The sequence below is a fragment of the Oncorhynchus nerka genome, linkage group LG25 (genome assembly GCF_034236695.1).
Source record: "Oncorhynchus nerka isolate Pitt River linkage group LG25, Oner_Uvic_2.0, whole genome shotgun sequence".
NCBI lineage: Eukaryota > Metazoa > Chordata > Actinopteri > Salmoniformes > Salmonidae > Oncorhynchus > Oncorhynchus nerka.
In genome coordinates this window covers 52923814-52937209 of record NC_088420.1, presented here as the reverse complement: position 1 = coordinate 52937209, position 13396 = coordinate 52923814, and the positions used below count along the sequence as shown (strand labels likewise).

Here is a 13396-nt window from a genome sequence, read left to right as displayed (position 1 = left end):
TTAAATTAAAAAAGCTTTTTTTTAATAGTAGTTAAAACTTATTATGGCTTTCCCGTTAACGGGAGTGATATGACAACAGCCAGTCAAAGTGTAAGGGTGCCATTTTGAAAACATCAAAAATCTCATAATTATAATTCCTCAAACATACATGTATCTCATACCATATTAAAGCTATTCTCGTTGTAAATTCCACCACAGTGTCCGATTTCAAATATGCTTTACAGCAAAAGCACCACAAGCGATTATGTTTGGTCACCACATAGCCACTGAAAAACACAGCCATTTTTTTTTCCGAGACAAAGAGAGGAGTTTCAAAAAGCACAAATAGAGATCAAATTAATCACTAACCTTTGATGATCTTCATCAGATGACACTAATAGGACTTCATGTTACACAGTACATGTATGTTTTGTTTGATAAAGTTCATAGTTATCAAAATATGAGTTTACATTGGCGCGTTACATTCACTAGTTCCAAAAACATTCAGTGATTTTGCATAGCCACATCATTCAACAGAAATACTCATCATAAATGTAGATGATAATACAAGTTATACACATGAAATTATAGCTATACCTCTCCTTAATGTAACCGCTGTGTCTGATTTTAATTTTTTTTAACGGAATAAGCCAGCCATGCAATAATCTGAGACGGCGCTCAGAAGTAAAAAATCACAATACCCGCAACGATGGCGTCAACATAAACAACAAATTACAGGATAAATATTCCCTTACTTTTGATGATCTACATCAGAAAGCACTCTAGGAATCCCAGGTCCACAATAAATGTTTGTTTTGTTCGATAATATCTGTTATTTATGCCCAAATACCTTCTTTTGTTAGTGTGTTTGTTATACATATCCAAACGCTCATTCTGGCCAGCGTTACATCGGACAGAAACTTCCAAAAGTTATATTACAGGTCGAAGAAACATTTCAAACTAAGTACAGAATCAATCATTAGGATGTTTTTAACATATAGCTTCAATAAAGTTCCAACCGGAGTATTCCTTATTGTCTTCATGAGCACTGGAACGCAAGTGGGCACCATGAGGAATAAGCGTGATCATAAAATGGCTGCTTGATGGACACCTGATACATTCTGCTCTCATTCACTCCCACAACACCATAGAAGTCTCATTAAAATGTATATTATTGGTTGACATCTAGTGGAACCCCTAGGCAGTGCAACATCATTAATATCTCAAGGGGATTTCATTGGGGACTCCGGTGAATACATACAAAGATCAGATTTCGCACTTCCTGTTTTGATTTCAACTCAGGATTTTGCCTGCCATATGAGTTCTGTTATACTCACAGACATCATTCAAACAGTTTTAGAAACGTCAGAGTGTTTTCTATCTAATACCAATAATATTCATATATTAGCAACTGAGACTGAGGAGCAGGCGGTTTACTTTGGGCAACTTATTCATCCAAGCTACTCAATACTGCCCCCCAGCCATAAAAAGTTAAAGGAAGCAGACTGCTCCGGTCTCCCTTTGCTGTGAACACGAGATCAAACTGCACCAGGGTTAGGAGTCAGGGACGAGAGACTAGCTAGAAGACAAATATGACCTGTCCCAAAACATTACCTGGCCTCTAATCCCTAGATCTGAGAGGACTGGATAGTTGATGAATTGTGGCTACTACTATATTGATTAAACCTATCCAAGTCTTTCAGATCTACATGATAATACATGGGACTTATATAGCACGAACCCAAAGTCTTTACTTTACAATTGTAGAAATGAAACCCCCCAAAAACAGGAATCAAAACAACATCAGACAAAACAAGAGAAGGATGGGCTCAAGGAAGGGATATATTAGTGTATGGGCAGGGTAGGGTTTGGATATGAACCCGGTTTAAGGCAAGGGGTGCGACTGGAGTTAGGATTCAAACCTGATTCAGGGTAAGGGGTAGGGTAAGGGTTTGGGTTAGGTGGTGCTCAGTATGACGGAGAGAGGAGTGTCTTTGAAGTGTATTGCTTTGTGTGTGTGGGGGGGGCTTAAAACGTCTTCGGGTCGGTGTCCCTTCCACGGGACGGTTGAGCTAATGTAGGCTAATGCGATTAGCATGAGGTTGTAAGTAAGTAAGACAATTTCCCACGACATAGACATATCTGATATTGGCATAACATTTAAATTCTTGTTAATTTAACTTCTCTAGGGTAGGGGGCACTATTTTCACCTCCGGATGAAAAGCGTGCCCAAAGTAAACTGCCTGCTACTCAGGCCCAGAAGGTAGGATATGCATATAATTGGTAGATTTGGATAGAAAACACTCTAAGGTTTCCAAAACTGTTAGAATAATGTCTGAGTATAACAGAACTGATTTGGCAGGCGAAAACCTGAGAAAAATCCATCCAGGAGGTAGGATCTTATTATTTTTGTAGTTTTCTATTCAATGCCATTACAGTATCCATTGACTTAAGACTCAAATTGCAGTTCCTATGACTTTCACTAGATGTCAACCGTCTTTAGAAATTGTTTCAGGCTTATTCTGAAAAATGAGGGAGTAAGACCAGTCTGAATGACTGGACCCTAAAGTGTCACAAAGCTTTTTCATGCGCAATCCCGAGAGCTCGCCTTTCTTGTTTACCTTTTATATTGACGACATTATTGTCCGGTTGAAGTATTATCGATTATTTAGGCTAAAAACAACCTGAGGATTGAATATAAACATCGTTTGACATGTTTCTATGAACTTTACGGATACAATTTGAATTTTGTCTGCCTGTTGTGACTGCGTTTGAGCCTGTGGATTACTGAAGAAAATGTGCAAACAAAACGGAGGTTTTTGGATATAAAGAGAGACTTTATCGAACAAAATTAACATTTATTGAGTAAATGAATGTCTTCTGAGTGCAACCATATGAAGATCATCAAAGTTAAGTGATTCATTTGATTCTATTTCTGACTTGTGTAACTCTTCTACTTGGCTGGTTACTGTTGTTAATGATTTGTCTGCTGGGCGATGTTCTCAAATAATCGCAAGGTATGCTTTCGCTGTAAAAGCCTTTTTGAAATCTGACACCGTGGTTGGATTCACAAGAAGTTAATCTTTAAACCTATGTATAACACTTGTATGTTTTCTGAATATTTATAATCAGTATTTCTGTTTTTGAATTTGGCGCTAGCGTCCATCTTACCCTAGAGAGGTTAACTGTACTGTCCAATTTACAGTAGCTCTTACAGTGAAAGAATACCATGCTATTGTTTGAGGAGAGTACACAATTATAAACATGAAAAGTTATTAATCCTTGTAAAAATTCCCTGTCTCAGGTCAGTTAGGATCACCACTTTATTTTAAGAATGTGAAACGTCAGAATAATAACAGAGAGAATGATTTATTTCAGCTTTTATTTCTTTCATCACATTCCAAGTGGGTCAGAAGTTTACATACACTCAATTAGTATTTGGTAGCATTGCCTTTAAATTGTTTAACTTGGGTCAAACGTTTCAGGTAGTCTTCCACGAGCTCCCCATAATAAGTTGGGTGAATTTTGGCCCATTCCTCCTGACAGAGCTGTTGTAACGGAGTCAGGTTTGTAGGCCTCCTTGGTCGCACATACTATTTCAGTTCCGCCCACATATTTTCTATAGGATTGAGGTCAGGGCTTTGTGATGGCCACTCCATGCCTTGACTTTGTCCTTAAGCCATTTTGCCACAACTTTGGAAGTATGCTTGGGGTCATTGTCCCTTTGGAAAACTCATTTGCGACCAAGCTTTAACTTCCTGACTGATGTCTTGAGATGTTGCTTCAATATATCCACATCATTTTCATACCTCATGATGCCATCTATTTTGTGAAGTGCACCCGTCCCTCCTGCAGCAAAGCACCCCCACAACATAATGCTGCCACCCCCATGTTTCACGGTTGGGATGGTGTTCTTCGACTTGCAAGCATCCCACCTTTTTCCTCCAAACATAACAATGGTCATTATGGCCAGTTGTATTTTTGTTTCATCAGACCAGAGGACATTTCTCCAAAAAGTACGATCTTTGTTCCCATGTGCAGTTGCAAACTGTAGTCTGGCTTTTTTATGGCGGTTTTGGAGCAGTGGCTTCTTCCTTGCTGAGTAGCATTTCAGGTTATGTCGATATAGGACTCGTTTTACTGTGGAAATAGATACTTTTGTACCTGTTTCCTCCAGCATCTTCACAAGGTCCTTTGCTGTTGTTCTGGGATTGATTTGCACTTTTCGCACCAATGTACATTCATCTCTCAGAGACAGAACGCGTCTCCTTCCTGAGTGGTATGACGGCTGCGTGGTCCCATGGTGTTTATACTTGCACACTATTGTTTGTACAGATGAACGTGGTACCTTCAGGCGTTTGGAAATTGCTCCCAAGGATGAACCAGACTTGTGGAGGTCTACAATTTTTTTCTGAGGTATTGGCTGATTTATTTGGATTTTCCCATGATGTCAAGCAGAGTTTGAAGGTAGGCCTTGAAATACATCCACAGGAACACCTCTAATGGACTCAAATGATGTCAATTAGCCTATCAGAAGCTTCTAAAGCCATTATATAATTTTCAGGAATCTTCCAATCTGTTTAGAGGCACAGTCAACTTAGTGTATGTAAACTTCTGACCCACTGGAATTGTGATACAGTGAATAAGTGAAATAATCTGTCTGTAAATAATTGTTGGAAAAATTACTTGTGTCATGCACAAAGTAGATGTCCTAACTGACTTGCCAAAACTATAGTTTGTTAACTAGAAATTTGTGGAGTGGTTGAAAAACTAGTTTTAATGACTCCAACCTAAGTGTATGTAAACTTCCGACTTCATCTGTATATATCGACGAGTGCCCAATGCCGCGCCTCATCTCTGATTCTCCACTGGGCACACAATATCAAGTGTGCGTATATGCTATTTAGTTTGGTCTCAATCAAATGATCCATAGCCTAGCACTAAGTGCATGCTCGGAGAAGCACAGAGCAAAGTTATATTTCCAAGACAGTTGCTGGGATGGTGTAAATTACAGTCGTGGCCAAAACTTTTGAGAATGACACAAATATTAATTTCCACAAAGTTTGCTGCTTCAGTGTCTTTAGATATTTTTGTCAGATGTTACAATGGAATACTGAAGTATAATTACAAGCATTTCATAAGTGTCAAAGGCTTTTATTACATGAAGTTTATGAAGAGTCAATATTTGCAGTGTTAAACCTTCTTTTTCAAGACTTCTGCAATCCGCCCTGGCATGCTGTCACTTAACTTTTGGGCCACATCCTGACTGATGGCAGCCCATTCTTGCATAATCAATGCTTGGAGATTGTCAGAATTTGTGGGTTTTTGTTTGTCCACCCGCCTCTTGAGGATTGACCATAAATTCTCAATGGGATTAATGTCGGGGGAGTTTCCTGGCCATGGACCCAAAATATCGATGTTTTGTTCCCCGAGACACTTAGTTATCACTTTTGCCTTATGGCAAAGTGCTTCATCATGCTGGAAAAGGCATTGTTCGTCACCAAACTGTTCCTGGATGGTTGGGAGAAGTTGCTCTCGGAGGATGTGTTGATACCATTCTTTATTCATGGCTGTGTTCTTAGGCAAAATTGTGAGTGAGTCCACTCCCTTGGCTGAGACAAAAATTGACAAACTAAAGGGTGTGCAATGTCTATGCCATCGGGTTAGCTACAAACAGTTTTGAAAGTGTTAGGAGTAATGGTTAAAGAGCTATTGAAATGTGAACATTTTGATTAGTCACTATGTTGACAATCCCCAACTGTTGTTGGTGGACGTAAGGAAAACTACAGGCGAATATCCAACCTGAAACGGTCTTTTCCTCAGTCCAGTGGAGTGCTTTAAAAAAAAATCTTGCTGAAATGTTTGCTCTTGCGTTCACATGTTTAAATGCATAGGTCTTATGTGGTGAATCTATATTCCATCTAATACCACAATAATTGCTAGCGTTTCATCATTCCATCCCCGTACCGTTTATTGCAACACGTAAACATTTGTTTCATAGCCCTACGATACATGTTCATTTAGCCAACCATTTCTTACCCTCTGAGTGGGCGCGATGTTTATTGTGCACATGAATGTTCACAAGACTCATGAGGTAGAAGTTCTGTTTATTTAATTAAATGTATGGTTTCCTTTGTTCATATTTCCTGGGTTATGTCGAAGTTCTGTGTCCTGTCATTTTCATTCTGTTCCCATGTATGCATGTGTAACGGATGTGAAACGGTTAGCTAGTCAGCGGTGGTGCGCGCTAAATAGCGTTTCAATCTGTGACGTCACTTGCTCTGAAACGTTGAAGTAGTGGTTCCCCTTGCTCTGCAAGGCCCGTGGCATTTGTGGAGCGATGGGTAACGATGCTTCGTGGGTGACTTGTTGATGTGTGCAGAGGGTCCCTGGTTCGCGCCCCGGGTATGGGCGAGGGGACGGTCTAAAGTTATACTGTTACACATGGTGTTGAAATATCATTAAGATCCATTAAGTCTGATTAAGACGAATGTACCAATGTAACAAAGGATGCGGAAATTGCCTTTTACATTGTAGAACCAGTTTATTGATTGTATTTGCCAATTGGGTAATTATATGGTTCTGGGGGCCAAGTGCTTATATTATGTAGGTCTACCTGTTTGAGCTGTTAAACAGATTCAATTTGGTGTCTCAAGGGGACGCTTTAGAGTTTTGCCCTCTCCCCTGTGTCCGTTCAGATAGGACAGGTTAAGCCTGATACAGAGGCTATTCCTTTTGGGCTATTGCCCATATATCTTTGGTAAATCTACTTGTATATTTTGTATGATATGGCACTTTCACCGTTGGATCAACTAAACCTGTAAATAAATCTACACTCTTGAGCACGTCAACCTGCTTTGCCTTCTGCTGATTTCATGCCCTTACAACTGCTACAAGGTCCCCATTTTACAATTACATAGGCTAATCAAAATGTGTTGTAGACAAACTCATGAAAAGGGCTGTCTGGTAGACTCGATAAATAGACAAAGATTTAGCACTTTGTGACATTGGCTGATGTAAAAAGAGCTCTATAAATACATTTGATTGATTGATTTGTAGTTGAACAAGTCATTGCATGTATACATGTTTTTTTTTACTTGACTTGCGAATCGACTCTACTTGCTCTTAGAATGCACAACTTGGACTTGACAAGTTCTACATGGGACTTGACTTGAAACTCGGACCTTCTGACTCGAATGATAGGTGACTTGGTCCCACCTCTGGTATTTACCTTTGTCCTTTACCATTCCTCTGATTTGTTTCTTCAGTTCAAGTACCTCCCCTCCCCGTCGTTCGATCTGTGAGGTCAAAAGGGGTCATGAAGAAAACAGGGCCACTGGCAGAGCTAAAGGTTTTGTTCCAAATGTCACCCTATTCCCTATATAGTGCACTACTTTTGACCAGTGCCCATAGTATCGTGCACTACTTTTGACCAGTGTCCATAGGGCTCAGGTCAAAGGTAGTGCACTATGTAGGGAATAGGGTGCCAATTGGGACACAGTCAAATTGACCTCAAGACATTTACCTCTTTGGTGAGATCCTGGTTCTCTGCTTTGAACTGCCGCTGTTTCAGGGATTCGGTTCTTCTGAATTCCGTCAGATCCACTTCCTCTTGGGGCTCCAGACCTTATGAAAGAGGATGATGGATGAAAAACAGAAACTGAATGAAAGGATATCCACTACAACAACAAAACTGTCTAGCCTCTAAGGTCGTTCACTAACTTTATGAAATATCTGCTCTCTCTCTGTTTTTGATTTCTTTGTTGTTGTTTCTTGTTTCTTGTTCTTATTTTACATAACAAAATTCTCTCTGTAAAGTGTGTTGAGATAATGTGAAATTAACTTTAAATGTGACTTAACGTTTTTTAATTGAATTCGTTTGATGACTTACCGAGACTTTCCTTAACATCTGCATTGATTCTCATTTCCAGCTGGTTGATATCTGTGGTCATGGCCTCCGTCTCGCACTCTCATCTGATTCTTACATTCTTTGATCTCAGCGATGGCCACCTGCAGACCATCAGTGCCCTGCAGGACAGTAAAGAGAGCCTAGAAAGATCAGCCATGGCTTTCGAACTTTGTTGAATCTAGGAAACAAGCTTTGACAGACCAGACATCTCAAAAACAAAATCTGTTGCATGAGTCATGAGAATAACCACAGGGGTCGGGAGAATTGGTTTTTGATTCGTTTATAGGAACTTGTGTTTGTTGGAGAACCCTTAAGCGACTGGGCGTGTGGGAAACTGGACAGGCTGGGCAGACTTACAGACTCGTAGATTATCATGTGGTTTAGGGTGTCCCTGGCGTCTGTCTCGGCTAGCTCAGCCACACGTTCTGCCTCCCGTGCTCTTGTCTCTGTGGCTTGCAGCTTAGCATTTAGCTTGTCCAATGCTACATCAGAGTCTATGGCTACACTTATACTAAAGAGCTCATGCTAATGTGCTAAATGGCTGTGCTTTTACAACAAGAGAATTTGACAAGCACCTCTGTCTTTCTTCAGGGGATTCTTGAGTTCCTCTTTGAGCAGGGCATTTCTCTCCATCTCCCCCGTATACTTGCTCTGTCAGCATCTTGATTTGATTGTCCCGCTCTTGCACAGCCTTGAAGACATTCAAAAACATTTTATTAGTTTGGATCGAGTAGGACGAACAGGCAGAGCAGAGCCAACGTTAATACAAGGACAACCATAGAAGATCACAGCAGGTTCTGATTTGTGAACAATATTGTGTAATAAAATACATGAGAAATTGTGCAAGGAGAATAAAAGAAAGCAGAGAGAGGTATGCAAAATAGGCAAGAAATCTGGAGGACTGAGTAACTTACAACACATAGCTCATATATGATCTGGTCACGAGTCGGTGATGGAAGAGAAGTTCAAGTAAGGACAAGAGAAAAGAACAGATTGAACAGTAACAAAAGAAGAAGAGAATCTGCAGTGGAAATCACAGATGGTGGTGTAAATACAGTACGTAATTCAACACACATTTCAAAGATTATCTTCCTTTAAACAAAAACCACAAAAACAAAAAGTGTGAAATAGTTGAAGTCGGAAGTTTACATACACCTCAGCCAAATACATTTAAATTCAGTTTTTCACAATTCCTGACATTTAATCCTAGTAAAAATTCCCTGTCTTAGGTCAGTTAGGATCACCATCTTATTTTAAGAATGTGAAATGTCAGAATAATTAGTAGAGAGAATTAATTATTTCAGCTTTTATTTCTTTCATCACATTCCCAGTGGGTCAGACGTTTACATACACTCAATTAGTATTTGGTAGCATTGCCTTTAAATTGTTTAACTTGGGTCAAACGTTTCGGGTAGTCTTCCACAAGCTTCCCACAATAAGTTGGGTGAATTTTGGCCCATTCCTCCTGACAGAGCTGGTGTAACTTAGTGAGGTTTGTAGGCCTCCTTGCTCGCACACGCTTTTTCAGTTCTGCCCACAAATGTTCTATAGGATTGAGGTCAGGGCTTTGTGATGGCCACTCCAATGCCTTGACTTTGATGTCCTTAAGCCATTTTGCCACAACTTTGGAAGTATGATTGGGATCATTGTCCATTTGGAAGACTCATTTGCGACCAAGCTTTAACTTCCTGACTGATGTCTTGAGATGTTGCTTCAATATATTCACATAATTTTCCTTTGTCATGAGGCCATCTATTTTGTGAAGTGCACCAGGCCCTTCTGCAGTAAAGCAACCCCACAACATGATGCTGCCACCCCCGTGCTTCACGGTCGGGATGATGTGGCTTGCAAGCCTCCCCTTTTTCCTCCAAACATAACGATGGTCATTATTTACATTTACATTTAAGTCATTTAGCAGACGCTCTTATCCAGAGCGACTTACAAATTGGTGCGTTCACCTTAAGACATCCAGTGGAACAGCCACTTTACAATAGTGCATCTAAATCTTTTAAGGGGGGGTGAGAAGGATTACTTTATCCTATCCTAGGTATTCCTGAAAGAGGTGGGGTTTCAGGTGTCTCCGAAAGGTGGTGATTGACTCCGCTGTCCTGGCGTCGTGAGGGAGTTTGTTCCACCATTGGGGGGCCAGAGCAGCGAACAGTTTTGACTGGGCTGCGCGGGAACTGTACTTCCTCAGTGGTAGGGAGGCGAGCAGGCCAGAGGTGGATGAACGCAGTGCCCTTGTTTGGGTGTAGGGCCTGATCAGAGCCTGGAGGTACTGAGGTGCCGTTCCCCTCACAGCTCCGTAGGCAAGCACCATGGTCTTGTAGCGGATGCGAGCTTCAACTGGAAGCCAGTGGAGAGAGCGGAGGAGCGGGGTGACGTGAGAGAACTTGGGAAGGTTGAACACCAGACGGGCTGCGGCGTTCTGGATGAGTTGTAGGGGTTTAATGGCACAGGCAGGGAGCCCAGCCAACAGCGAGTTGCAGTAATCCAGACGGGAGATGACAAGTGCCTGGATTAGGACCTGCGCTGCTTCCTGTGTGAGGCAGGGTCGTACTCTGCGGATGTTGTAGAGCATGAACCTACAAGAACGGGCCACCACCTTGATGTTAGTTGAGAACGACAGGGTGTTGTCCAGGATCACGCCAAGGTTCTTAGCGCTCTGGGAGGAGGACACAATGGAGTTGTCAACCGTGATGGCGAGATCATGGAACGGGCAGTCCTTCCCCGGGAGGAAGAGCAGCTCCGTCTTGCCGAGGTTCAGCTTGAGGTGGTGATCCGTCATCCACACTGATATGTCTGCCAGACATGCAGAGATGCGATTCGCCACCTGGTCATCAGAAGGGGGAAAGGAGAAGATTAATTGTGTGTCGTCTGCATAGCAATGATAGGAGAGACCATGTGAGGTTATGACAGAGCCAAGTGACTTGGTGTATAGCGAGAATAGGAGAGGGCCTAGAACAGAGCCCTGGGCTACTGGTCTACAGACCAAACAGCTCTATTTCAGTTTCACCAGACCAGAAGACATTTCTCCAAAAAGTACGATCTTTGTCCCCATGTGCAGTTGCAAACCGCAGTCTGGCTTTTTTTATGGCGGTTTTGGAGTGGTCGCTTCTTCCTTGCTGGGTAGCCTTTCAGGTTATGTCGATATAGGACTCGTTTTACTGTGGATATCGATACTTTTGTTGATTTTCTTCTCATTCCTTGTCTCTTTCTTTAACTGTTGGATGTCCTTCTCTCCGTGGTCCAGTTGAGCCTCCAGTGTCCGCATCTTGTCCCGCATGAAGCGCATGTCCTGCCCCCTGCCACTGCCTGACTCCTTAGCCATTTGGACAGGAAACCAGATCCTAACACAATATTATGTCTCCATTTGCTTATGTGAAAGTGCTTAAGAAATCACAGACCGGGGCAAATTTGTTGTTCAGAAAACACAGAGAGAGAAAACCACAACATACAGCAGCGTAGCAGAGAAGAATTAGCCAGCACGCTCTAATCTCGTTAAGTACTATGAGTAACTTTACTATTGGCTGAGAGATATACTAAGCCAGTTGAAGGAAACTGAGCAGCATGAGGTAAAATAACCTGTGATCCAATTCAAACAAAACTGCTATCCAGAACCGGCAGTTTTGATTGAAAATGGACTCTAATGATTCCCCATTTCATTTAATGACCACATTCACACCAAGCCTTACCTCAAACTCTTGTTCCCACTTTAATTCCTTGCCTTCCACCTATTTTCTGTAAGATACAAAAGAGATACTGTTAAAGTATCTACTGTGGGCAATTCGTTTCTAACAATACACTTAACAACGCTTAATTAACAGCAATGCTTCTGTGCCAACATTATCAATGAGTTCAAATGCCATGGTAACCTCCACTTTCTTCCACTACAGACAAATATAAAGATTTTGGGTCTGTATCAGTACCACCAGTAATAAATAACATGACACTGACTATAACAGACTGAACAATTAATAAAATCGCCACCGGACTATTTACATTGACACCCCCCTTCTGTACACTGTTGCTACTCGCAGGTCATGTACACTATGTGATGCAAATATAATCAAACTCTACTATATTACTTAAACCACACTGTGTAGAGCTTATCCTTCAAAGCAACTATGTAATGTATTCTACTGATATTAACACTGGATCTAATAATATTAGGAATGCATTTCAGCACAGCGATGTGAATGGATCAAAGAGTTGTAATGAGTTTGAATAATGCAGCTCTGGATCTGAATGGGTAATAATAGCATGGGACACCTTAAAGAAGGCCCCGAGCGACTCGCAAGAACTGAACTATTTTCCTCTGGGATTCCATCTTTCAGCTCCCATTGTTTGACCTGCAGAGAAACAGGGCACCCCAGCTGTTCAGTGAAACACACAGTGGATTTAACATCAGGCAGAAACACGTCAACAGTAATGCTTGGTGCAGAATGAAGTGAAACCCTGTGACCAGCAGTGTCTAGAGATCCAGTAACAAGTACTGCTTGGTCTTCTATATATGTTCCTGTCTCACTGGTAGTAGCAGAGAACCAAATTGCTTACACGTTTGTTTAGTCTACAAGCCAGGTGCTTGATCCTGGCCAGGGGAAATGGTAGGGAATGGTTTACGGACAAATCAGTAGCAGAACCACTCATTTCAATGGTCATACATCCATATCAACACGATCAAAACTAGATTGGACTATTTGATTGATACAGTATCAGATTAGAAGAGGATTTGGGGTGCAGGTATGTGCATTTTGGAACAGTACTGTAACGTTACCTGTAGACACATTTGGTTAATTATATCTGCATCTCCACTCTCCTGCATTTGTTCTAGGTCAGAATCAATTACCCTACTCCAGTCAAGATGAGGAGGCATCTTGACAATTGTGTAGTTACAGCTAGCTAACAGGAACTGGGGAACAAATAGATGGACAGACACACATTGTAAGCTTGGGTAATGCTGTAAAGGGACAACATAGAGCTGTGGTTATTATCCTTGCAATGTGCATTTTAGTTGTAACTAGCTAGTTAACTAGGTTGGCTGACTATTGCACACTAACAACATGTTTAGCTTGTTAGCTGCTGCTAGCTACTTGCTTCCAGACTTCCTAAACATTGCATTCTACATGTATAGAAATTACGTATACATGCAACTGAGTTATTTTCATTTAAATCAATATCCGTGTGAATCTTACCTTTTTTCATATACCTGACACAACGTATTTGGCGAGCTTACTTGGTATTTTAGCTAAGCATACCACAGATAGAACAATGAGAACATATTTGATCAAACAGCTGCTCCAGTTGCTAAGTTACCACTGACAACAATCGTAAATAGATTTACTATGGCTGATAAAGTAGTTTCACCGTCGCAAAAGGCTAGCCAGTCATTTAGCCAGCTAGATAGCTAGAGAGATTTTCAACACAAACATGTTCATGGTTTATACCAAGCAAAGCGTGTTCTCCTCATCTTGATAGTGTCAGTACATATGGGACAACACGTTTCTG

The 13396-nt window shown here is 41.3% G+C and overlaps 1 protein-coding gene across 2 annotated transcripts in view; it reads right to left on the bottom strand.

Moving 5' to 3' along the window:
- Nucleotides 1–13396, bottom strand: part of LOC115109670 (centrosomal protein of 290 kDa-like) — a 19527-nt gene extending 6131 nt beyond the window's left edge. For both annotated transcript variants that reach the window (XM_065009868.1, XM_029634871.2), the window contains exons 1-5: nt 11584–13396; nt 8464–8579; nt 7871–8007; nt 7505–7605; nt 7211–7277 (exon numbers count right to left, since the gene is read on the bottom strand). In XM_065009868.1, the coding sequence (XP_064865940.1) occupies nt 7211–7277; nt 7505–7605; nt 7871–7931 (229 nt within the window). In that variant the 5' untranslated portion in view covers nt 7932–8007; nt 8464–8579; nt 11584–13396. The remainder of the gene's footprint in view (nt 1–7210; nt 7278–7504; nt 7606–7870; nt 8008–8463; nt 8580–11583) is intronic.